At 41.8% G+C, this 26,960-nt stretch overlaps 1 protein-coding gene across 3 annotated transcripts; it reads left to right on the top strand.

Moving 5' to 3' along the window:
* Positions 1-7,330: 7,330 nt before the first annotated feature.
* On the top strand, positions 7,331-26,336 carry LOC117069345 (transmembrane and coiled-coil domain-containing protein 5B). 3 transcript variants are annotated; one of them, XM_033187450.1, is made up of 13 exons: positions 7,331-7,422; positions 7,884-7,978; positions 8,283-8,327; positions 9,004-9,153; positions 9,472-9,589; positions 9,896-9,946; positions 10,592-10,660; positions 12,167-12,223; positions 12,716-12,775; positions 13,329-13,393; positions 24,403-24,478; positions 24,734-24,777; positions 25,944-26,336. In XM_033187450.1, coding segments are annotated over exons 2-13 (936 nt in total). In that variant the 5' UTR covers positions 7,331-7,422; positions 7,884-7,976; the 3' UTR covers positions 26,143-26,336. The 3 variants fall into 3 exon arrangements, with proteins under 3 accessions (XP_033043341.1, XP_033043344.1, XP_033043342.1); XM_033187453.1 differs by lacking the exon at positions 24,403-24,478; XM_033187451.1 differs by lacking the exon at positions 7,884-7,978.
* The last annotated feature ends 624 nt before the right edge of the window (positions 26,337-26,960 follow it).

A 26,960-nucleotide genomic window follows, 5' to 3' on the forward strand; every position in this document is an offset into this window, starting at 1 on the left:
TCAGCCTTCCAAAGTGCTGGGATTACAGGTGTGAGCCACTGCACTTGGCCAGTCTGATCATTTCTAGACTCATCTAAAAGGTCTTTGATACAGATAATACCTTTTTTTTTTTTGAGACAGAGTTTCACTCTTGCAGCCCCGGCTGGAGTGCAGTGGCGCTATCTCAGCTCACTGCAACACAGGCTTCCCAGGTTCAAGTGATTCTCCTGCCTCAGCCTCTCAAATAGCTGGGACTACAGGAGTGCACCACCACGCCTGACTAATTTTTCTTCTTGTTTACTGTTTTATTTTGGGTTTTTTTGGTTTTGTTTTGTTTTGTTTTGAGACAGAGTCTTGCTCTGTCGCTGAGGCTGGAGTGCAGTGGCATGATCTCGGATCACTGCAACCTCCACCTCCCAGGTTCAAGTAATTAACCTTTCTCAGTCTCCTGAGTAGCTGGGATCACAGGTGTGCACTACCAAGCCCAACTCCTGACCTCAGGTGATCTGCCCACCTCGGACTCCCAAAGTGCTGGGATTATAGGCATAAGCCACCGCACCCTGCCAATGCCATTCTTGCTATTTGGTAGGATGGCATGAATGAAACTATATATCAAGAAGGCAGGTGAGCATCTGTATTTGTATTCACCAACAAGTGGGTTATATTCATGGATTTTATACTGTATAGAGATGAACTAAGGAAAAGGGACATATGGTCCATACTCTTAAAACCTTTTATATATGCAGACCCAGGCTTCAAAATATGTTATATGACATAGAAAGATCCAAGTAGACTTTACTAACTGGTCATGCATATGTTCCAGCTTTAGGGCTACTAAAGGTACTTAGGAATTCAGGTATAATTATTCATACATTTATATTCTGCCTATGCCATGGAAAAGGAAAAAAATCCAGTTATAATAGCATTTGCCTATGAATATGAAAACAAAATGCTGTATCACCACAACTGGATCTAATCAGCTGAAACTGTTAAAAGAGCATCATTTGACTAACTGGCTTTTGACAAAAGTGTAAACCAATTTAGTGGAAGAAGGATAGCCTTTGCAACAACTGGTCCTGCGGCAATTGGACAACCATAGGAAAAAAAAAAAAGAAAAAAAAACCTCTACATAAACCTCAAATCTTCCAGGAAATGAACTCAAAATGGATCACAGATTTAAACATAAAACATAAAACTATAAAACTTTTAGAATAAAACATAGGAGAAAATCCTAGGGACCCAGGGCTTGGTGACGAGATCTAGATATGACACCAAATCCATAAAAGAAAAAAAAATCTATAAATTGGACATGAATTGTTTTTTAAATTTGCTTTGTGAAAACTCTCTTCAGACACTGAAAAGACAAGCTACAGACTGGAAGAAGATATTTACAAGTCACATACATGATAGAGTATTCATAGATAGAATGCATAAAGAATTCCCTGAACTCAACAGTATAAAAGCAAACAATACAATTAGAAAATGGGCAAGGTACATGAGGAAACTTTCACCAAAGAGGATATACAGATGGCAAATAAGTACATGAAAATATTAAATTCATTAGATTTTAGGGAAATGCAAATTAAGAGCATGATCTGCTATTACTGCAAACCTACTAGAACAGCTAAAATAAAAAATGATGATACCAAATGCTAGTAAGGATGCAAAGAAATTGGATCTCTCGTACATTTATTTGTGGGTATGTAAGATGGTACAGATACTCCAGAAAGTAGTTTGGCAGTTTCATAAACAATTAAACATATATTTATGATACGACCCAGTAATCACACTCCTGGGCATTTATCCCAGAGACATGAAAATTTACATCCACACAAAAATGTGTACACAATATTCACAGCAGGTTTGTTTGTAATAGCCGAACCTAGAAGCTAGTAATAGATGAATAAACAAACTGTGTTATATCCATACCACAGAATGTTACTCAGCAATAAAAAGGAATAAACTACTGATACATGAAACAACTTGGATGGATTTCAGGGATAAAAATAGTGGAACAAAAAGCCAACCTCAAAAGATCACATGCTATATGATTCCATTTATAGAACATTCTGTAAGTAATAAAATTACAGATATGGGAAATACATTAGGGCTGCTAGGGTTTAGGGATAGTGGAGGAGAAGAAAGTGAATGTGCCTATACGGAGGTAGTATGAGGATGATCTTTGTGGTGATGAAAGAGTTCTGAATCTGCATTGTGGTGGTGGTTACATAATCTACACTTGTGATAAAATCTCATAGAGGTATCTACACACATTGCACCAATCTCAATTTCCTGGTTTTGATATTGTACTATGGAAATGAAAGGTATTTGAGGAAAACTGTGTAATGAGTATGTGGGGCCCCTTGGTGCTGTGTTTTCCTATAATTATGTCTAAATAAAAAGTTTAAAAGAGAAAGAGAGAGAGACTATCATCTTTGAGCAATTCGCTATACAAAGATGACAAATCACTAAGACGTTTAAGAGATCCCAGTATGCCAGACCCCTACTGGATCAAACTGAAAACTCTTTCTTGGCCAGTGAACGAAGACATTTGCCTTAACCTACCTAGTACAAATATGTGAATTCACTTATTCCTATCCAGAGTGCAAACTTTCCATTTTTAATTAGCATAACCCATCCAAATATTTGTTTCTAGCAGTAAACTCCCCCAACTTTTCTCTCTCAGTCAACAACTTAGTAAATTTGTTTACTGGTCCATGTATTTACTGGCAACTAAATCAACACAAAGCTCACTATGTTGACCACTATAGTGGTCATAGCATATTTGTATCATCACAGAAGATTTGAGGCTTTGGACAGCCTTCATGCCCTATCTAAACATATGGGATTTACAGTTCCAAGTGCTAGGCTGGGTACATAGTTGAGAAGGATGATTTATGGGTGACAGAGTGAATCTGAGGAAGACCCCAAGGATAGTGTCCAGGGGAAAAACCAGAATATCTAAAGTCAAGGTGACTGATATGGTTTGGCTGTGTCCCCAACTAAATCTCCTTTTGAATTCCCATGTGTTGTGTGAGGGACCTGGTGAGAGATCATTGAATCACGGGGGGAAGTCTTTTCCATGCTGTTCTTGTGACAGTGAATAAATCTCACGAGATCTGATCATTTTATAAAGAGGAGTTCCCCTGCACCAGTTCTCTCTCTTTTTGCCTGCCACCATCCATGTAAGATGTGACTTGCTCCGCCTTGCCTTCCTTCATGATTGTGAGGCCTGCCCAGCCACGTGGAACTGTAAGCCCAATAAACCTCTTTCTTTTGTAAATTGCCCAGTCTCTGTTACGTCTTTATCAGCAGTGTGACAATGGACTAATACAGTGACAGCAAAAAAGTGAGGCCAAGAGGGCTGGACAGAGAAGCAGAAGCCAAAGAAGGATGTGGTAACGGAAGGAACTGAAGCTAGTCAGAACAGAGCAAGAATGATTGACAGAGATATAGCCTGGAGGAATGCCCTGAAGTGATGGATGAAGAGGGACTACTAATGGTGCTGAACCAATTTAGATACCTTTAATATAATAATGATGCCAGCCTGGGCAACATCGTGAGTCTCCATCTCTACAAAAAATATAAAAATGAGCTGGTCATGGTGGCACATGCCTGTAGTCCTGGCTACTCGGGAGGTTAAGGTGGGAGGTTCACTTGTGCCCAGGAGGTCCAGGGTGCAGTGAGCCATGATTGCACCACTGCACTCTAGCCTGGGCAACAGGGCAGGATCCTGTCTCAAAATCGTCATCAGCAGCAGCAGCAGCAGCAGCAGCATCATTTATTGAGCATTTATTTTGTGTCAGGCTTTGTGATAAGTCCTTTTTTCAACCTCAAGATAATTGTATGAAGTAGGCACACATCATTTCCATTTTGTAAACTGGAAAACCAAGACTCAAAAGGATTAAGTAAGTTATCCAAGACTTTACACACGTGAAGTGGTTAAGCCGGTATTCAAAATCAGTTTGGTCTGATTCCCAATGTGCTTATTCATTACACTCAATCTCACTCCCCCATCTCATATCTATATCTACAACTATGTCTATACTGTTATGTCTAGCTATATCTGGATCTATATTTAATATAAAATAGTGAAAAATCAGGATCAGGCCAGGTGTGGTGGCTCACACCTATAATCCTAGCACTTTGAGAGGCTGAGGCAGGCAGATTGCTTGAGCTCAGCAGTTTGAGACCAACTTGGGCAACATGGCAAAACTCCATTTCTACAAAAATTAGCCAGGCATGGTAGTGCACACCTGTGGGCTCAGCTACTCAGGAGGCTGAGGTGGGAGGATGGCTTGAGCCCAGGAGTTGGAGGTTGCAGTGAGCTGAGATCACACCACTGCACTCCAGCCTGGGTAACAGAGCCAGACTGTGTCTAAAAATAATAATAATAACCAGGATCATGTGAATATGAATAAAGTGTGAGGCTGAGACTATACAGCATGATGTTCAGTACAGCATAAAAATTTGGGGCTTCAAATGTGACTTTGACTTCTTGGTTGTAAAGTAAGAAATGGAAATGTGGTCACTTTCAAAGTGCATACTATCTAGTTGGAGCAATACAGTAAGAAGGGTTTATTTTGGGAAGTTTCATGGAAAGGGTGAATTTGTGCAGGGTCTGTAAGAAAAGGAAAATGCAGTTTAGTGGAGGGAAAATGTTCCTCATTAGTGCTTCTCAACCAGACGTGTCTACTGCTCTGGGCCATTTTACAAAGGTTTTCAAATTACATTCCTGTTGACTGTGGATAGGTGTCCCGGGCAATGTGGCCCTCTGTTGGGAATTCTGCCACGGTATAATGTGTTGTTGAGAGTGTACTAATGGGAGAGCACAGGTGAGAGTCTCTCCGGTGTGTTGAAAGGAGAATAGGGTGAAGAATACCTGTTTTAGACAAAGGGAGAAGAATGAGCCACTTATTAATCCATTTATTCTAAAAATACTCAGCATATGCCATGTGCAAAAGAAAGATGAGATAAAAAAATAGAACACATATCATGAATTAGATGCCACTCACTGTATGTCAGGCATTGTGTTAGGAGCTTTACATATATGATTTCATTTAATCACCACCACAACTTTGTAAAGTACAAGTAGTGCCCGTTTCACGAGCCAGGAGACTTGATCTTAGAGAGAGTTTAAGTAACTTGCAGATTGCCATGTTGTTTTGCCATGTTGCCCAAGTTGGTCTCAAACTGCTGAGCTCAAGCAATCTGCCTGTTAAGAAGGTCCCTTCTTGACCAATTTCAGGAGTAACAATTCTTATTGAATTTCCTGTAAACAGTGCTCCTATAGCCCAACTGAGGAGATAAATAAAAATGGTTTTGATTAACACACACTCTCTCAAAGGATTTATGGCCTAATTGTGGGATAAATACCAGTATGCTCATATTCCTGAAAACAATATAAAAATCCCCAAAGAGGCAAAAAGAGGTTAGAGGGAATCATTCTGCCAGGATTGGGGCTGGCATCCAGGAAGCTGTAGAAGGTGTTACCAGTGGCAAATCCATACAGGTCTGCAGTAACATCACTTCCTGCCTCCTCAGAGGAAAGAATTCAACTGAGGAGCCCTAGGCAGAAGGAGAGGCCGGGGCAAGTTTTAGAGCAGGAGGGAAGGTTTATTAAAAAGCTTTAGAGGGGAGTTGCAGAGTGTGAAAGAAAAAGAAAAAGCTTTAGAGCAGAAATGAAACAAAGTAAAATACACTCGGAAGAGAGCCAAGCGGGCAACTTGAGAGATCAAGTGCACGGTTTGACATTTTGACTTGAAGTTTTATATGTTGCCATATCTCTGGGGTCTTGCCTCCTGGTCTCCTGTTTTTCCCTTGGAGTAGGCTATCTGCATGCGCAGTGGCCTGCTAGCACTTGGGAGGTGAGATGTTTACCAGAGGTGTCGACGTGCTCATTTGAGGCGTTCTTCCCTTACCAGTCATATGTTCCTAGGAGGTCATATACCAGTTAAACTATCCCATTTTGCCTCTTAATGTACATGCTTGAGCCCACTCGCCCAGCTCCCAAGATCTTACCAGAAAGCGGCTGATCACCAACCTCAAGTGTTTCTATTTATTGGGAGACTGTCTTTCCCTGGCACTGGCTGCGACCAATTATTATTTAACAGAGGCAGTGTAACAACCGCCTGACCATCATCCGATGGTCGCCTGACATTTCGGATTCCTGGTGTGTGTGTGTGTGTGTGTGTGTGTGTGTGTGTGTGTGTGGCGGGAAAGCCCTCTTCTGCTCTGCTCATGTCTTACCAGCTACCTACTGAAACAGAAACAGCATTTCAACTAACTGAAAAGGATGGATAAGATTGTGGGAGATATTACTGCATGGGAGAGATGTTTTGGGAGAAACAGTAGTGTGTCTTATAAGGACTTTTTAGCAACTTGATATTAGTACAATTTATCTGGAAAAGGTTAGACTTAAATTATAGAAGAATTCTGTCCTTTCAAGCTAAAAAAAAAAAAAAGAAGGAAAGGAAAAAGATCATAGAGGAGCAAATTGCATATACAGGACAGAAATGGACAGACTTGAAGCCAAATGACACACCTTTATTGATCTCTCTTCAATTCTGCATCCTGCCTCATCTTCTTAGTCAACACAGAGAAGCAATCCAGGAATGGTTAGTAGAGTGACACTGACATGTAAAATTCCATCTACTGTTCTGGCAGTTTAAGACCTCAAAAAGCAAAGAGGGAATTCCAAAGGAGTGGGCAGTCAAATGGAATCTCTGGACCCTACCCTTCTCTTCCTTCCTGTTCCACCTCCACACACTCCCTCCACCTTTGAAATGTCAGATCCTTTTTCCCCAATGACAGCATTGCCAGGTAAGAGAAAATAAAGAGGCTTGTTTTGCAGCTCCAAGAATCTGATTGGGTGAGAATGAGGGCTTGCTTAGCTCATAGATAAGTCTTCTCTCAGGTCCTTCCTGGCCTGCTCGCTGACATCCCTACCTTATAGCTCTTGGATGCATTCAATACAGATGCATGCTTTGGATTTGGCAGCAATTTGTACACATGCCACACAGAGATCATGGAAGAGAAATGAAAGTGATCACAAGTACCATTAGGCCTAGAGATTTGGAAAAATGAAATACGTTCTATAGAACTGATTACTGCTTTGGAAGAGATTTAAACTGTGCCTAGAAATCTGTTTCACAGATCTTATTGTTGCTACAGAAGAGATCTAGACCGTCCTAAAGTGCTGAATTCTGCTCCCATTGTGCCCACAATGATGCCACAGGTGGATTGTTGCTGCCCCACCCGCCCCCCTACTTACCCTCACCCACCCAACCCACTATGACACGCTGCCCTGCCCAGCCAGAGATTATATAATAAGTCCAGCTATGCGTGCTTACTCTCAGTAAGGCATTGCCCTTTCTGATAGTTCTGACGTTCAGTTGGAAATCTCTGTTGGGAGCAGAAGAAATCTCAACTGGGAAGAGAACGGTGAGCTCAGAGGGCATCATCACACCACACTGCTGTGTGTAAAGACCGTAGAAAGAAAAGCAAAATCCAGGGAAAGTGATTAAAACATAAAAAAAAGAAGGAGGCAGGAGAAGAAATTGAAAAGGGAATTAAAACAAAAGAGCTTAAACAGGAAGAGAAAAGAAGACAAGATGCAATGTGAAAGAAGAATAGAGATTTGGTACTCTGCTGTTCTTAGATTGGATTTGGTCCTCAACTTGTGTAGTGCAATGATTAGGATATGCTGTGCCTGAAAGCCTGACACGTGTTTCTTCCTTTCAGTAGCTGTATCCTGTTGCCCATGCTGCTGTTTCTGCTGTTGTTTTAGGGTCAACTCCATTTATAATAGCTAGAGCTTTTTCGAAAGTAGGGTGGTAATAAACTAATAGAAATCAGTCAGCCCACTTTTTGGTACCCTCTAACTCTTCTACTATTTTTTAAAGTTTCTCTGAAGATCTTGCTGGAAACTATCACTCAGTGGATTTGTCAGTAGACACACACGAGTACCCTTAGCGACTTTACTTGTGACGGGACAAATGTAGGTGAGAAAAGGAAACTGGAGCCAAAGTGTGGAAAAATTTGAAAACAAAAAGATTGCTGTGCTCCCGTGATTTTCATTTATGAGATTTTAAAATTAAAATATGATCTGGTTTACTGAAATTTAGCTTGTAAAAAATACTACAATTGATCCTGGGAAGCGTGAGAGTGTAGGAGGCTTAGGTTTCTTCTTGGCTCTGTGTGGCCTGAACACAAGGCCTAGCTTTTACCTGCTCCTTCCTGGGGCAATTACTGCATTGGCTGTTAGGAGCTTTTCCATAACGGATGTTGTGTTCACATTTTAGGAACGCTATGATGGAAGACGCTGGACAGAATCCACTGGATGATGTGTAAGTAAGGGAATAATAAAAGAGTTCAGTAGAGGAAGCTCCACGGGAAGAGTCTCCAGCAATCCAGTAGGGAAGAGCTCCACTGTGTGAGACCATATCTCCTCAAGTCTGGGGAGGCTTCCTAGGGAGAAGAAACTTTGGCTTCAGTTCTCTGTTCTTCATCAGACTAATGATGAAGGCTTTCAAATAGGTTTTCAAAGACCTCTAGTGTCTCAAACAGCTAATCAGTCTTGCAGGAAAAAGATTAATCTCCCTTCCGGCCTCCACTCAGCCCATGTCCCTGCCTGACTAGGTTAGAAGATAACAAAAGGAGAAACCTTTCCCTTGCAGGTCTTTAAATGCTTTAGAGGTGTTGCTTGGATTCTGCATACTTCATCTAAAATATTTCAAAACAAGTGTGTTAAAGTATTCATAGGAAAAATATTTCTTTTCCTTCATAAAAGTTTTGTTTTAGTGGGTGCCACTTACAGTATTTCAAATTAAAATGTGGTTCCACTCCAGAATTTACTTTATGCAAAACAGTGTAGAAATCAATTTGTCATGGAAAACAAAATAAGGCTGGTTAGGCCTATTAACAACAGAAGATAAGAGAATGAATGAAATTATAGGGGAGCGTCTTCTTAGGGCTCCTATGCTTTCCTGTCCTGAGGTTGGTGATAAAGATGATTTTCTGTAGGTACCAGATGATAGAATTACCATCATTAGAAGCCGTAAAACAGAACCTTGACTGCCTGAATTCAGACCTTGAAAAGGACCTGCAGAAACTGGATATGGAGAATCAGGTTCTCCTTAGAAAGATTAAAGAGAAAGAAGAAAGTATTCCAAGGTAAGGCTTTGCAGTTGGTGGGGGAAGGGCCTCTCCTCCCCCCAGGTCCCTTGGGATACAGAAGGTAGAAGGAAGTTTCACTTATTTGATGGTGAATCTTGGTGTGTTATTTAAATCCTGAAGTATGAACTACATTGCCCTCAAAATACTTCATGGATAGATTTTTGCATTAGGTGTTCACATGAGGTTGACATTTTATTGCCATTGCATTTGGTAGTTACTCCGACTTCCTGAGACTTTGGAAGTAGTTTCTCAAACTGGGGCCCTGGCAGCTTCCTTAGGGGCTGATCCACACCTGGGTGACTTTATATTTTTCAGTCTGGAAAGAGAGCTGGCCTTGTCACTAGAACAAGTCAAAGAGGAGGAGGAGTTGAACTATATCATAGATGATCAGGAGAAATCCCTGAGGGAGCTGGAATTGGAGACAGCAAAGCTGGTAAGGAGGGGTCTAGAAAAGGACCCTTGGATGCAATTTGTTTGCATTCTGCTGCTCTCTTTCCCAGGAAGTCATCCCATGTTCAGTTCTTCTGTATCTAAAATCATGGCTGTTTAAGAGAGTATTCTGGGAATGAAGCACTGGGTATGGGTGCCGAAGAGGCTTTTTTCCCAGATCTGCTGTGTGAGCCAGAGTGCACTTTTCCGACTTGATAGACTAATCCCCAGATATCATTCCGTGACCTGGTGAAGAGGGAGAGATGACAGCAGAGCAACTTTCTTCCCTTGACTTCCTTTTTCCCCACAGGAAAAAAGTAATGCAATCCTAAGCAGGAATGTGGTAGAGCTCCAGGAAAAGGTAAGGGGAGCCCTGGGTTTTTTAGGGACCCAGAGTCCCTAAGAACATTGTGTCTTCACAAGAGAAAGGCTGGTGGGTGGCATGCAGGAGGGGTGCTAGGCACATTCAGAATGAGAAAATATATACATAAAAGTTAATGGAAATGCTGTTCTCTACACAGCAAAGCCCACCCTGGAAACAAGCCTCATATCTTAGGAATCTCAATAAGAGTTATCTTCCAGAACTCTAATCACAGAGACTGGAGAAGAGGGGGTAACTGGCGAAGGTGGCATACTCCCTCCACACTGCAGCTGCCAATTGTTCTCTGGGCATTACAGATTGTGGTGAGAGGGCTAAAGGGCTGTACAGGGAGAAAGACTTATCCCTCCTTCCACCACTCTGCCCCATTCTCCCTTCCTTTTCTCACTGTCCTCTCCTCCTCGCTGTGCCCTTGCTTCCATGGGCGATGGGAACAGACAAGTCTGTCCAGCCTGCATGGAGTCAGGCAGCCTGCACAGAGTGACGGAGATGCTTTTCTGCCAAGCTTCTACCCAGGGCCCGAATTAGTAACCACCGTCTGTACCTGGGACCCCTAGTCTGCCACTGTCCCAGGTTTTCATGTCTGTGTGCCATACTTAGTTCATGATTTTTGGAATGCTATTTTAGATTTCAGAGCTATTTACAAATATTGACCTTGAAGAAGAAGCCACAAAGCAGATCCTGGAGGAAATGAGGGTGAGTAGAAAAAACAAACAGATTTTCTGGGAGGTGTGTCAATTCTTGGTCCTGTGAGAAATTGCTCTCAAGGACTCCCCTAGGGTACGTACTGGTTATGTCTATGTACTTATCAGAGATGAGTCAGTGTCCTTTATTCCGTGTATGTAATCCCATGGCCTGTGGGGCATTCATGACATCACTAGTCACACTAAGAGCAGAGATGACTGCAGTGGATCAAAGTGGAGGGAACTGCTCCAGAGTCCCCATCTTCCACCAGTCAATAAAACACAAGTTCTGAATGCCCACTGGGACCTGCCCTCTGGAAGTTTATTACTTAAGTAAGGACACACAAATGAGATAGATATTCAATAGGAAGAAAATATTGACTCCCATAATCATACAGGGATGTGCCGTGATCTTCTGATTTTCCAACCCATGGCTCAAAGGCCCAAGAAGTTGTTTTTTTGTTATTTTTTTAAAATTTATTTTATTATCTTTTGCCTCTGCTAGAAGATAAGTCTATTGAGAACATCAATTGTTGTCTATGTTGCTCATTTGTTTCCCCAGGGCCTAGAACTATGTGCCTGGCACATAGCAAACGCCCAATAAATATATATTGAATGAATGACTACACTGGACACCCAGTAGTGGGGAAAACCCCTGTTAGGAAGCTCTCTGCATGTGTATGTGGTGAGTGTGAGTGTGGCAATTTAACTGAGCCAACTGTACAAGAGCCCCATTGTCTTATGCATTTCTGAGAAAAAGAGAAGCCAGGTTTCTCTCTGTCTCTCTCTCTCTTCTTCTTCTTCTTCTTCTTTTTTTTTTTTTGAGATGGAGTCTCACTCTGTCATCCAGGCTGGAGTGCAGTGGCAAGATCTCAGCTCACTGCAAACCTCTGCTTCCCAGGAGTTAAAGCAATTCTCCTGCCTCAGCCTCCTGAGCGGCTGGGACTACAGGCATACGCCACGATACATGGCTAATTTTTGTATTTTCAGTAGAGATGGGGGTTCACCACGTTGGCCAGGGTGGTCTCAAACTCCTAAGTTCAAGGAATCTGCCTGCCTCGGTCTCCCAAAGTGCTGGGATTACAGGCGTGAGCCACCACGCCTGGCCCAGGTTTCTCTTTTATTTCCTGTGTGATTCGGAGGACATGCCAGTACACCCCATGAAATATGAGTCGGAGGAAGAGGCTTGTGAGCTTTGGTCAGTAGGCCTGGAGGAAGGAGGATGGCTGGGCTCACTGAATGGGGCACTGGCCTGCTGAGGCATAAATGTCAGCTCTGCCACTCTGCAAATTTTAAACAAGTTGCATACTTCTCTGCGCCTTTGTTTCCTCATCTGTAAAATGGTGGGGGGGTGGGTAATACCAAGTGCCCACCCTAAATTGTTATCAGATGTCTTCAACATACGATAGCCATTAGTATCATGCTCTCTGCTGGTCTGAAGATGGTGATAATTACCCACTTCCCTTCCATAAAAGAATGCTAGTAGTAACTTTCTGCTGTCACTCATTGTCTTCCACAGGCAAGACTACAGAAGTCAACAGAGTCCTGTGCAAAGCAAGAGGAGGAGCTGGCCAAGGTAGAGGCAGTGTCTCTTCCACGGAGGGTCTGTCGGGATAGAATGGGAGAGAATCCCAAGGGTCTTAAAAACAGATCTGTTGAGGCATGGGCGGGGAGGTACAAAAACATCTTGCAAATGAATTTCTGATTCTTATGCATTCTTATGCAGCTGAAGGGAAAGAAAGCTTCTATTAAAAATCCTGCTTTTACCATTTCTTACACCTCTATGTCAAATACCATTGTTGAATTCCAAACCAAAGTGCCTTGCCACATCCCCTGGTATATCACCTGACAGGCATATGACAACTTGGGCAAAATATTTCCTTTGCTTAAAATCAGACTCTGTGCCTAACGATGAGATCACCTCTTTGTGATGTGATTGTTGTTTGCTTCAAGTCAGGAGTTGCTAGGTAACCAGCCAAGTGCCAGAGCACCAGGTAGGGCCCCAGGCAGGAGGCTGGGTTTGGCTCTGATTTCACTCATGGGGTTTGTTAATTTTCTTTCTTTTTAGACAGAGAGTGACTACCAATCTGTGTCTGAGCTCTGTAAGGACCAGGTCTACTACATAAAGGTACAACCCGTCTGGAGGAGAAGTCCGAGTAGAGGCAGAATGTCTCCAAGGCCATGGGTTCCTTGGTTTTTCGTTAGGCTAGAATGTATCACTAGGAGAAATGCTCTATATACAACAGCAACAAGAAGATGGACGTTTGTTAAGGATTTACTTTGTGCCAAGTACTGTGCTAAGCACTCAACATATATGTAGTATTTTTCTCAATCAATTTGTTCAATAATTCTATGAGCATGACAGTTATGATCAAGGGGATAATGAGGTTTCAGGACGTTAGAACGCAGCTCGTAATGGGGAACACAGCTAGCAAACGTCAGAATTGGGATTTGAATACAAGCAGGGACCTGAAGGGGAGGGAGCTCTTTTTGTTCATATACATCCATTCTGGTTATGAATATCTTTGTATTTTTTATTAGAACCCCTCCCCCACTGGTGTGTGCATACTGATGAGTACACTGTTTGGAAAATAATTAGCAGAATGTTTTTATTAATGACATCATGATGAAATATGGACATTTTCCATTTATGACTTTTTTTTTTTTAACTTCATGGAAAGAAATACCAGGAAGTTCTGAGGAAGATGAAAGAGGAAAAGGAGGCGCTGCTTCTTGAGAAAGAAATGTAAGCTCAGAAAAACGGCCTCCCTGATGGACTGCAGTGGCAGTCCGGCAGTCCGGGTGGTCTTTGCAGGGAGGGGTGCTTCTCAGCATAGTGTGTGTCACTGTGTAAACGGCCTCCAACAAGTCATCTCTTTCAGCCTCCGCTCCATGGTTCTGACTGGAAAACCACCAGCATTCAGGCTTTCCTCTTGCCTCCCTCAGCAATTGGTGTTTTAAAAGTCTCTTTTTGGCCAGGCGCGGTGGCTCATGCCTGTAATCCCAGCACTTTGAGAGGCCGAGGCGGGTGGATCACCTGAGGTCAGGAGATCGAGACCATCCTGGCCACATGGTGAAACCCCGTCTCTACTAAAAAAATACAAAAATTAGCCAGGCTGGTGGTGGCCACCTGTAATCCTAGCTACTTGGGAGGCTGAGGCATGAGAATCCCTTGAACCCGGGAGGTGGAGGTTGCCGTGAGCCGAGATCATGCCACTGCACTCCAGCCTGGGCAACAGAGTGAGACTTCCTGTCAAAAAAAAAGTATCTTTTTAATGTTCTTCTCTCTCTCTTTTTTTTTTTTTTTGTTATTGTTGTTGTTGCTATTATTGTTTGTTTGAGACAGAGTTTCACGCTTGTCACCCAGGCTGGAGTGCAACGGTGGGATCTCAGTTAACCGCACCTCCGCCTCCCAGGTTCAAATGATTCCCCTGCCTCAGCCTCCCAAATAGCTGGGATTACAGGCATGTGCCACCGTGCTCAACTAATTTTTGTGTTTTTAGTAGAAACAGCATTTCACCATGTTAGCCAGGCTGGTCTCGAACCCCTGATCCCAGGTAATCCACCTGCCTCAGACTCCCAAAGTGCTGGGATTACAGGCATGAGCCACCGTGCCCAGCCCAAATGTTCTTTTCACATGTCCTCTGTTGCATATCATTCCTGAAAATTATCTGGAGCTATGTTCAGAGAGTAAGAAATGTAGTAAAAAGAGGACTAGGGGCCCAGAAATATTCCTTTATGTGTGTGTACTGTCCCCTTTCCCAGGATGCAGCGGGTCCACCAGACTGACCAGAGGCCCCAGTGATGCCCTTTTATACTTTCTTTCCATAGACTGTATGTCTCAGGACTTGTCACACTTTTGTTTTAATTATTTACACTTTTCAATTGCATTATATACTATATATAAAGTGCACAAATTTTATATAGTTTGGTGAATTTTTATATGTGAGAACACCACTGAGATCAAGCTATGGAGCATTTTGAATTCCCAAAGTCTCCCTGTTCCCTCCTCCCAGTCAATACTCCTGGAAAAGTAACCATTCGCCTGATTTCGATCTCTTCTTTTTTTTTTTTTTTTTATGACTTGAAATATTCTATTTTATTTATATACAACTTTCCATGGAATATTCAAATTTATAAATAGGTCCCATCAACATAGTCTAGTTTTTCATTAGCTCTGAGGGAGTTTTGTAGATCATCTTTTCACCAAAAAAGAAACATTATTACAACTTTACCAAAGTGATTTTCCACTGTCATGTTCTTTTTAAAATGGCAGATATCTGTATATGCTATTAGGCTGGTGCAAAAGTAATTGCGGTTTTTGCCATTACTTTTAACCATAATTTCTTTTTTTTGTTTATTTATTTTTTTATTATACTTTAAGTTCTAGGGTACATGTGCATAACGTGCAGGTTTGTTACATATGTATACTTGTGCCATGTTGGTGTGCTGCACCCATCAACTCATCAGCACCCATCAATTCATCATTTATATCATGTATAACTCCCAATGCAATCCCTCCCCCCTCCCCCCTCCCCATGATAGGCCCCAGGGTGTGATGTTCCCCTTCCCGAGTCCAAGTGATCTCATTGTTCAGTTCCCACCTATGAGTGAGAACATGCAGTGTTTGGTTTTCTCTTCTTGTGACAATTTGCTAAGAATGACGGTTTCCAGCTGCATCCATGTCCCTACAAAGGACGCAAACTCATCCTTTTTTATGGCTGCATAGTATTCCACGGTGTATATGTGCCACATTTTCTTAATCCAGTCTGTCACAGATGGACATTTGGGTTGATTCCAAGTCTTTGCTATTGTGAATAGTGCCGCAATAAACATACGTGTGCATGTGTCTTTGTAGTAGAATAATTTATAATCCTTTGGGTATATACCCAGTAGTGGGATGGCTGGGTCATATGGTACATCTAGTTCTAGATCCTTGAGAAATTGCCATACTGTTTTCCATAATGGTTGAACTAGTTTACAATCCCACCAACAGTGTAAAAGTGTTCCTATTTCTCCACATCCTCTCCAACACCTGTTGTTTCCTGACTTCTTAATGATTGCCATTCTGACTGGTGTGAGATGGTATCTCATTGTGGTTTTGATTTGCATTTCTCTGATGGCCAGTGATGATGAGCATTTTTTCATGTGTCTGTTGGCTGTATGAATGTCTTCTTTTGAGAAATGTCTGTTCATATCCTTTCCCCACTTTTTGATGGGGTTGTTTGTTTTTTTCTTGTATATTTGTTTGAGTTCTTTGTAGATTCTGGATATTAGCCCTTTGTCAGATGAGTAGGTTGCAAAAATTTTCTCCCATTCTGTAGGTTGCCTGTTCACTCTATGGTAGTTTCTTTTGCTGTGCAGAAGCTCTTTAGTTTAATTAGATCCCATTTGTCAATTTTGGCTTTTGCTGCCGTTGCTTTTGGTGTTTTAGACATGAAGTCCTTGCCCATGCCTATGTCCTGAATGGTACTACCTAGATTTTCTTCTAGGGTTTTTATGGTGTTAGGTCTAACATTTGTCTCTAATCCATCTTGAATTAATCTTCATATAAGGAGTAAGGAAATGATCCAGTTTCAGCTTTCTACTTATGGCTAGCCAATTTTCCCAGCACCATTTATTAAATAGGGAATCCTTTCCCCATTTCTTGTTTCTCTCAGGTTTGTCAAAGATCAGATGGCTGTAGATGTGTGGTATTATTTCTGAGGACTCTGTTCTGTTCCATTGGTCTATATCTCTGTTTTGGTACCAGTACCATGCTGTTTTGGTTACTGTAGCCTTGTAGTATAGTTTGAAGTCAGGTAGCGTGACGCCTCCAGCTTTGTCCTTTTGACTTAGGATTGTCTTGGCAATGCGGGCTCCTTTTTGGTTCCATATGAACTTTAAAGCAGTTTTTTCCAATTCTGTGAAGAAACTCATTGGTAGCTTGATGGGGATGGCATTGAATCTATAAATAACCTTGGGCAGTATGGCCATTTTCACGATATTGATTCTTCCTATCCATGAGCATGGTATGTTTTTCCATTTGTTTGTGTCCTCTTCGATTTCACTGAGCAGTGGTTTGTAGTTCTCCTTGAAGAGGTCCTTTACATCCCTTGTAACTTGGATTCCTAGGTATTTTATTGTCTTTGAAGCAATTGTGAATGGAAGTTCATTCCTGATTTGGCTCTCTGTTTGTCTGTTACTGGTGTATAAGAATGCTTGTGATTTTTGCACATTAATTTTGTATCCTGAGACTTTGCTGAAGTTGCTTATCAGCTTAAGGAGATTTTGGGCTGAGACAATGGGGTTTTCTAAATATACAATCATGTCATCTGCAAACAGGGACAATTTGACTTCTTCTTTTCCTAACTGGATACCCTTGATTTCTTTCTCTTGCCTGATTGCCCTAGCCAGAACTTCCAACACTATGTTGAATAGAAGTGGTGAGAGAGGGCATCCCTGTCTTGTGCCAGTTTTCAAAGGGAATTTTTCCAGTTTTTGCCCATTCAGTATGATATTGGCTGTGGGTTTGTCATAAATAGCTCTTATTATTTTGAGGTACGTTCCATCAATACTGAATTTATTGAGCATTTTTAGCATGAAGGGCTGTTGAATTTTGTCAAAAGCCTTTTCTGCATCTATTGAGATAATCATGTGGTTCTTGTCTTTGGTTCTGTTTATATGCTGGATTACGTTTATTGATTTGCGAATGTTGAACCAGCCTTGCATCCCAGGGATGAAGCCCACTTGATCATGGTGGATAAGCTTTTTGATGTGCTGCTGAATCCGGTTTGCCAGTATTTTATTGAGGATTTTTGCATCGATGTTCATCAGGGATATTGGTCTAAAATTCTTTTTTTGTTGTGTCTCTGCCAGGCTTTGGTATCAGGATGATGTTGGCCTCATAAAATGAGTTAGGGAGGATTCCCTCTTTTTCTATTGATTGGAATAGTTTCAGACGGAATGGTACCAGCTCCTCCTTGTACCTCTGGTAGAATTCAGCTGTGAATCCATCTGGTCCTGGACTTTTTTTGGTGGGTAGGCTATTAATTATTGCCTCAATTTCAGAGCCTGCTATTGGTCTATTCAGGGATTCAACTTCTTCCTGGTTTAGTCTTGGGAGAGTGTAAGGTCCAGGAAATTATCCATTTCTTCTAGATTTTCTAGTTGATTTGCGTAGAGGTGTTTATAGTATTCTCTGATGGTAGCTTGTATTTCTGTGGGGTCGGTGGTGATATCCCCTTTATCATTTTTTATTGCGTCTATTTGATTCCTCTCTCTTTTCTTCTTTATTAGTCTTGCTAGTGGTCTGTCAATTTTGTTGATCTTTTCAAAAAACCAACTCCTGGATTCATTGATTTTTTGGAGGGTTTTTTGTGTCTCAATCTCCTTCAGTTCTGCTCTGATCTTATTTCTTGCCTTCTGCTAGCTTTTGAATGTGTTTGCTCTTGCTTCTCTAGTTCTTTTAATTGTGATGTTAGAGTGTCAATTTTAGATCTTTCCTGCTTTCTCTTGTGGGCATTTAGTGCTATAAATTTCCCTCTACACACTGCTTTAAATGTGTCCCAGAGATTCTGGTATGTTGTATCTTTGTTCTCATTGGTTTCAAAGAACATCTTTATTTCTGCTTTCATTTCGTTATGTACCCAGTAGTCATTCAGGAGCAGGTTGTTCAGTTTCCATGTAGTTGAGCGGTTTTGATTGAGTTTCTTAGTCCTGAGTTCTAGTTTGATTGCACTGTGGTCTGAGAGACAGTTTGTTATAATTTCTGTTCTTTTACATTTGCTGAGGAGTGCTTTACTTCCAATTATGTGGTCAATTTTGGAATAAGTGTGATGTGGTGCTGAGAAGAATGTATATTCTGTTGATTTGGGGTGGAGAGTTCTATAGATGTCTATTAGGTCCGCTTGGTGCAGAGATGAGTTCAATTCCTGGATATCCTTGTTAACTTTCTGTCTCATTGATCTGTCTAATGTTGACAGTGGAGTGTTGAAGTCTCCCATTATTATTGTATGGGAGTCTAAGTCTCTTTGTAAGTCTCTAAGGACTTGCTTTATGAATCTGGGTGCTCCTGTATTGGGTGCATATATATTTAGGATAGTTAGCTCTTCCTGTTGAATTGATCCCTTTACCATTATGTAATGGCCTTCTTTGTCTCTTTTGATCTTTGATGGTTTAAAGTCTGTTTTATCAGAGACTAGGATTGCAACCCCTGCTATTTTTTTGTTCTCCATTTGCTCGGTAGATCTTCCTCCATCCCTTTATTTTGAGCCTATGTATGTCTCTGCATGTGAGATGGGTCTCCTGAATACAGCAGACTGATGGGTCTTGACTCTTTATCCAGTTTGCCAGTCTGTGTCTTTTAATTGGAGCATTTAGTCCATTAACATTTAAGGTTAATATTGTTATGTGTGAACTTGATCCTGCCATTATGATATTAACTGGTTATTTTGCTCGTTAGTTGATGCAGTTTCTTCCTAGCCTCGATGGTCTTTACATTTTGGCATGTTTTTGCAATGGCTGGAACCGGTTGTTCCTTTCCATGTTTAGGGCTTCCTTCAGGGTCTCTTGTAAGGCAGGCCTGGTGGTGACAAAATCTCTAAGCATTTGCTTATCTGTAAAGGATTTTATTTCTCCTTCACTGATGAAACTTAGTTTGGCTGGATATGAAATTCTGGGTTGAAAATTCTTTTCTTTAAGAACGTTGAATATTGGCCCCCACTCTCTTCTGGCTTGTAGAGTTTCTGCTGAGAGATCTGCTGTTAGTCTGATGGGCTTCCCTTTGTGGGTAATCCGACCTTTCTCTCTGGCTGCCCTTAAGATTTTTTCCTTCATTTCAACTTTGGTGAATCTGGCAATTATGTGTCTTGGAGTTGCTCTTCTGGAGGAGTATCTTTGTGGCGTTCTCTGTATTTCCTGAATTTGAATGTTGGCCTGCCCTACTAGATTGGGGAAGTTCTCCTGGATGATATCGTGAAGAGTGTTTTCCAACTTGGTTCCATTTTCCCCCTCACTTTCAGGCACCCCAATCAGATGTAGATTTGATCTTTTTACATAATCCCATACTTCTTGCAGGCTTTGTTCATTTCTTTTTCTTCTTTTTTCTTTTGGTTTCTCTTCTCGCTTCATTTCATTCATTTGATCCTCAATCACTGATACTCTTTCTTCCAGTTGATCGAATCGGTTACTGAAGCTTGTGCATTTGTCACGTATTTCTCGTGTCATGGTTTTCATCTCTGTCATTTCGTTTATGACCTTCTCTGCATTAATTAGTCTAGCTGTCAATTCTTCCACTCTTTTTTCAAGATTTTTAGTTTCTTTGCACTGGGTACATAATTCCTCCTTTAGCTCTGCGAAGTTTGATGGACTGAAGCCTTCTTCTCTCATCTCGTCAAAGTCATTCTCTGACCAGCTTTGATCTGTTGCTGGCGATGGGCTGCGCTCCTTTGCAGGGGGAGATGCGCTCTTATTTTTTGAATTTCCAGCTTTTCTGCCCTGCTTTTTCCCCATCTTTGTGGTTTTATCTGTCTCTGGTCTTTTATGATGGTGACGTACTGATGGGGTTTTGGTATAGGTGTCCTTCCTGTTTGATAGTTTTCCTTCTGACAGTCAGGACCCTCAGCTGTAGGTCTGTTGGAGATTGCTTGAGGTCCACTCCAGACCCTGTTTGCCTGGGTGTCAGCAGCAGAGTTTGCGGAAGATAGAATATTGCTGAACAGCGAGTGTACCTGTCTGATTCTTACTTTGGAAGCTTCCTCTCAGGGGTGTACTCCACCCTGTGAGGTGTGGGGTGTCAGACTGCCCCTAGTGGGGGATGTCTCCCAGTTAGGCTACTCAGGGGTCAGGGACCCACTTGAGCAGACAGTCTGTCCCTTCTCAGATCTCAACCTCCGTGTTGGGAGATCCACTGCTCTCTTCAAAGCTGTCAGACAGAGTCATTTGCGTCTGCAGAGGTTCTGCTGCTTTTTTGTTGTTGTTGTTTATCTGTGCCCTGTCCCCAGAGGTGGAGTCCACAGAGACAGGCAGGTTTCCTTGAGCTGCTGTGAGCTCCACCCAGTTCGAGCTTCCCAGCGGCTTTGTTTACCTACTTAAGCCTCAGCAATGGCGGGCGCCCCTCCCCCAGCCTCGCTGCTGCCTTGTGGTTAGATCGCAGACTGCTGTGCTAGCAATGAGGGAGGCTTCGTGGCTGTGGGACCCTCCCGGCCAGGTGTGGGATATATTCTCCTGGTGTGCCCGTTTGCTTAAAGCACAGTATTGGGGTGGGAGTTACCCGATTTTCCAGGTGTTGTGTGTCTCAGTTCCCCTGGCTAGGAAAAGGGATTCCCTTCCCCCTTGCGCTTCCCAGGTAAGGCGATGCCTCGCCCTGCTTCAGCTCTCGCTGGTCGGGCTGCAGCAGCTGACCAGCACCGATTGTCCGGCACTCCCTAGTGAGATGACCCCAGTACCTCAGTTGAAAATGCAGAAATCACTGGTCTTCTGTGTCTCTCGCACTGGGAGTTGGAGACTGGAGCTGTTCCTATTCGGCCATCTTGCCAAAGATGCCTATCTCTTTCTTTTTAAAGCATTCTTGAACTTTGTGTAAATGTATTATGTTCTTGATTGTGTCTAGCTTTCACTGAGACTCACTCACATTGTTGCATGATTTGTTCTTTTTCATGGCTTGTTATATTCTATATGACATACAGAAATATGGCACAATTTATCTATTCTACTGTTAAGGAACATGTTGCTTATTTCCAGTTTGGAGATTTATAATAATGCTGCTACAAGCATTCTTGTGCATGTCTTTTGATGGATGTATCCTCTCATTTTTCTTGCGTTATATACCAAGGAATAGAATTTCTAGGTCATAGGGTATATACATCTTTGGTTTACTAGATAAGCTGAACAATTTTCCAAAGTGCCTGTACCAACATCCCCTCCCATAAAAAATGTACAAGAGTTCTAGTTATTCCTCATTCTTACTTTCACTCAGTATTTACAGCCTTTATGATTTTAGCTAGTCTGGCAGGAGGCTGTAGTGATGTACAATTTTGATTTTAAAAACATTTTATTACTGAACAATAATGATATTTTATGTGCATTTTATTGCTGATTAATAATGATGTTTTATAGCTTTTCACACAGTTTGAAAATTTGAATGTCCTCTTTGTGATATGTCTTTTGCCTGTGTCTGTGAGATTGTTAGTCTTTTTCTAATTGATTTGTAGGAGTTCCTTATTTTTTTCATAAGATCCTTTGTCAAATGTATGTATTATAGTCTATTCTGTGGCTTTCCTTTTTTACTTTCTTAATGACATTTTGGATAAACAATAGTTATTAATTTGGGGAACAATCTAATCTGTGAAATGTGTCAATCCATTCTTTTTGCTTTCTGCCTTTTTGAGGTCATAAAACTACTCTCTATGGTTTCCCCTAGAATTTTTTACCATTTACCTTTTACTCAGGTTTACGTTCTTTTGGAATTTATTTTCTTTTCTGTGGTGTGAGGTAGAGATTAAAATTTGTGGGGTTTTTTTTCCATATAGCTATCCAATTGGTCCAGCACCATTTATTGAAGAGACTATGCATTTGCAGTGGTGTCTTATTTTATGTCTGGTGATCATATATGTGTGAGTGTTTCTGGATGCTTTATTCTGCACAATTAGTCACTGTTTCTATCCTTGTGCCAAAACTACACTAATTACTGTAGCTTTATAATTAGTATTGATATGGTAGCCTAAATTCTGCATGATTATCTTGGCTTTCTTGGCCCCTTGAATTTCTATATAAATTTTAAAATTGGTTTTTCAACTTCTACCAAAACAAAAACAAAAAACCTTGCTGAGATGTTGATTGGAGCTACATGGAATCTATAGATAAAGTGAGAGGATAATTAGTATCTAAACAATAGTTTTCCAGGGCCAGGTGCTGTGGCTTGTGCCTGTAATGCCAGCGTTTTGGGAGGCTAGGAGGGGAGGTTCTCTTGAGGCCAGGAGATGGAGACCAGCCTGGGCAACATAGCAAGACACTATCTCTAAAAAAAATAAAACAAATTAGCTGGTCATGGTTGTGTGTACCTATAGTCCTAGCTACTCAGGAGGCTGAGGCAGGAGGATTGTTTGAGTCCAGGAGTTTGAGGTAAAAGTGAGCTATGATTGCACCACCATATTCCAGCCTGGACCACCAGAGCCTGGACCACAAACAATAAAAATAAACAATAGTTTCACACACCATGACATCTTTATCCCTCCATTTATTTAGATCTTTAATTTCTCACAATAATGTTTTATAGTTTTCTGTGTGGTGTACTTATATACTTTCCCTTGGATTTATTCCTAGGTATTTAATATTTTTAATGCTACTGTGAATGCTGTGTTAATTTAATTTTCTTTTTTTATTAATTTTTTTTAAAAAAAATAGAGACGGTGCCCAGGGGTGGTGGCTCATGCCTGTAATCCCAGGTCTTTAGGAAGCTGAGGCAGGTCAGGAGTTCAAGACCAGCCTGACCAACATGGTGAAACCCTGTCTCTACTAAAAATACAAAAAAAAAAAAAAAAAAAAAATAGCCAAGTGTGGTGGTGCATGCCTGTAGTCCTAGCTACTTGGGAGGCTTAGGCAGGAGAATTGCTTGAACCAAGGAGGCAGAGGTTGCGGTGAGCCAAGATTATGCCACTGCACTCCAGCCTCGGTGACAGAGCAAGATTCCATCTCAAAAAATATAAATAAAATAATAAAATTAAATAAAATAGAGACAGGGTCCCACTATGTTGCTCAGGCTGGTCTCAAACTCCTAGACTTAAGCGATCCTCCTGCCTTGGCCTCCCAAAGTGCTAGGATTACAGGTGTAAGCCAACATGCCCAGACTTGATTTTTTAATTGATTACTGTTAATGCATAGAAATACAATTGGTTTCTATATTTTGAACTTGTATCATTAGTCTTGCTAAATTCACCTATTCTAAAAATTTCTTTTAGCTTCTCAACTATAAATAATAACAATTGTATTTTTTCCTTTTCAGTCTTTAACTTTTTATTTCTTTTTCTTGCTTTATTGAATTATTTGCAAGCATTTGCAGGCATTATTTGCTGGTGTTATTTATAGGCATTTCCATTAATGGACTCAATCCTATTGCAGAAAGCGAAACTTAGGACAGCAAAACAAATGAACAAACAATGAACAGAAGGTATTGGCGAGTGAATAAAAGCAAGCAGATTCTCGAAGGGATCCGGCACTTGGAAAAAGAGAATCATGGGCATTATTTCCCCGTTTCTATAGCTTCTAGCCTGAAGAAAGACCAAACTGGGTGTGTCAGATGCACCAGCAGAGAAAACCTATAGTCTCTTTGGAGTAACAAAATATGGAATAGAGAGTTTGAGGCAGCCAAAGATACTGGGGAAAAAGTAGAGAGTCAGACATGGGGAATTCCTAAATCTGTGTCTGAACTGTACCTGAATCTCTGACTGGACTTCCCAACCATGCATGCTCAGGGCGATGTGTGAGCAGCCCAACTCAGGACATAAGACCAGACCTGACACTGAGCTGCTGCCAAGACACAAACTGCAGTCTGAATCCAACGTCAGGGTTCTATCCAGCTTAGTTTTCATTGATTGTCTTTCTTTTAAGAATGAATCACGTCTTCCTGGCTCTTTATAAGTTGAGCAATTATGGATTTTAAATGTTGAGCATTGTGAATGTTACCAAGAGTCTAGGATGTCACATAACTTAGGAAAGCACCTTTCATCAGCCTCTCAGATTATGTTACCTAATTCTTGGCTCTGATCTCTTATCCAGATCCAAAGCCCAGAATGACTTCTCTCAAATAGTGAAACCTGGGTCAATTTTGGTGGACACTACCCAAAGAAACATGGCAAGTTTTTCCTATTCCAAACCTGGGTTTGCCTCTATCCCCTCCCTCACCTAGGTTCTCCCTCTCTTTCCCTCCTTTTTAATAATCCTGTAATTAGGAAATAATGAGGTTTAGTGCCTACTCCACACCACAGAAGCTAGGAGGTGGCAGAGGTAGAATTCAAACCCAGGCATCCTGACTCCAGGGTCTCTGCTCTTCTGCCTCCCTGTGAACACATGAAAAGCCATAGCTGTGATTTCTCATTGCTTCCCACAGGAGAAGACCTCCATTAAGAAACAGGAGAGAATCTGTTGGTACAAGTAAGTGGAAGAAGCTTGCCTTTACCTAGCCTAGGCCACATTTCACTCTGTGCATTACCTGATGAGGGCCAAAAGAACAAGGATAAACACATCATCCAGTGATCAGAATACACAAGGCAGCCCCAAATTTCTCCCAACCATTCTTACTTTTCTCAGTGCAGAATTATAACACCAGAGTTAAACAACAGTTATAAATAGCTGGAGAAATGTGTGGCTCTTTCTGAGAAATTTGGGATAAAGATGTAGGTTGCATTTAACTTTTAATTTTCATTCTTACGATCCTAGGTAGAGCCCTTTCCATTTTTCAAGCCCTGAACTTGATTTCCTATGTGATATTCCTTGCTGGGAAGAAAGTTTAGGATGCATTAATTTTCTTAGTTATCTTCAGGCTTAGAAATTTTAGAAAAAGATCCTTGAACTCTCTGTGCCTTTGGTTTTTTAGTTTTTGAAATAAGAAGATTGACCCTGAAAGGCTTCAAGTGGCACTTTAATAAAAAGCCGCAATTTACGATATTTCAAAATAGTTGAAGGTCTTAGACCTGTTGCCAGAGTAGGATTTTCTTGAATGCACACAACACACACACACACACACACACACACACAGAGAGAGAGAGAGAGAGGAGAGAGAGAGAGAGAGAGAGACAGACAGACAAAGCCCTTTTTATTGGTTTGCTTTAGTACCTGTTTAGAAAAAAGCTAATCCTCATCATTTTTCCTGGATGTTAATGTCACCGATGGCTAAATCTTATTTCAAATTCTAAAACTGCCCATTATAGAGGACCTGGAAAGAACCACTGGACACAAGGCTCACAAGTGATGGTCCTAAACATTTTCTGACAACCCTCGAAAGGCCTGTCCCGTACACAGTACCCGGAAAGTCTTCTTTCATACCTCTAACTTTTCTACATAGAAAATGTCAGGAGGACTATGCTGTTGCATAGACTGAATGTCAGGAGGGTTGTATTCAATTTCTAACTGTGACATCACTCTTTTTCTGCATTTGCCTCTTCCCTACTCTTACCCTGTGTCCCCATTCCCTACTTTCCCTTATCAACTTTGCCTGAAGAAAGCAATTCACCAGCCATTTATGACTGTGAGGTTTGCCTTTCACTGCTTGACCTCAGGATGTCTTTTTTCTCATGCAAATAATGAACATCTCTTTGCAGGCATTTCCAGTATCTCATCTTCATGGCCCTAGTCTTCATTAGGTTGCTGGCTTATGTGTTTTTCCACCTGCAGTACATAAACCCAGATCTTTTCGTGGATGTCCTGCCCCTGGTGCTGAGCAGGGGCACCTTGGAGAGGCTGAGGAAGGTCTTATGCCCCTTCCTCACTCTAGCAGTGGAAGAAGTGCTACCACACTAGTCTGGGGTGACCTGGGGGCATCACCCCACACCTGAGTGGAGGGGCCGTGGCTGTAGCCCCATGTTGGGGATGGCCAGGAAGGATGTGGAAGCCTTTGACTCAGAGCTGCTACATGACATCTGAGTTTTTCATTTTGTTCTTTCCCTGCTTTCCCTCTGGAATGTCTCCCTTTCAAATAAATATGTTTGAGGAGAGTCCACAGTGTTGGTCTGTGAATTTAGTCTGTGAGTCCCGGGACCCCTCACTAGGTATTCGCAGATTCCACCCTTGGCCGTTGAGAAAAGTTGCACTTGCCGGGCGCGGTGGCTCAAGCCTGTAATCCCAGCACTTTGGGAGGCCGAGACGGGCGGATCACGAGGTCAGGAGATCGAGACCATCCTGGCTAACACGGTGAAACCCCATCTCTACTAAAAAATACAAAAAAAAACTAGCTGGGCGAGGTGGCGGGCGCCTGTAGTCCCAGCTACTCGGGAGGCTGAGGCAGGAGAATGGCGTAAACCCGGGAGGCAGAGCTTGCAGTGAGCTGAGATCCGGCCACTGCACTCCAGCCTGGGCGACAGAGTGAGACTCCGTCTCAAAAAAAAAAAAAAGAGAAAAGCTGCACTTAAGGCGAGATAATAAAAACTCCCCTCAGGACTTCCATTCTCTGCTCCATATTTTTAAAAACTTAAACAATCATATACTTACCCGGGCGTGGTGGTGCACGCCTGTAATCCCAGCTACTCGGGAGGCTGAGGCGGGAGAATTGTTTGAAATGGGGAGGCGGAGGTTGCAGTGAGCCGAGATCGCGCCACTGCACTCCAGCCTGGGCAACAAGA

Source organism: Trachypithecus francoisi, unplaced genomic scaffold (assembly GCF_009764315.1).
Source record: "Trachypithecus francoisi isolate TF-2019V2 unplaced genomic scaffold, Tfra_2.0 Lachesis_group3, whole genome shotgun sequence".
Taxonomy (NCBI): Eukaryota; Metazoa; Chordata; class Mammalia; order Primates; family Cercopithecidae; genus Trachypithecus; species Trachypithecus francoisi.

What these genes read in the sequence shown, in the direction of transcription:
- LOC117069345 (XM_033187450.1), top strand. An exon ending in AAAGAAGAAAGTATTCCAAG is followed by an intron (nt 9,154 to 9,471) that starts GTAAGGCTTTGC and finishes TATATTTTTCAG; the next exon opens with TCTGGAAAGAGAGCTGGCCT. An exon ending in AGATCCTGGAGGAAATGAGG is followed by an intron (nt 10,661 to 12,166) that starts GTGAGTAGAAAA and finishes TGTCTTCCACAG; the next exon opens with GCAAGACTACAGAAGTCAAC.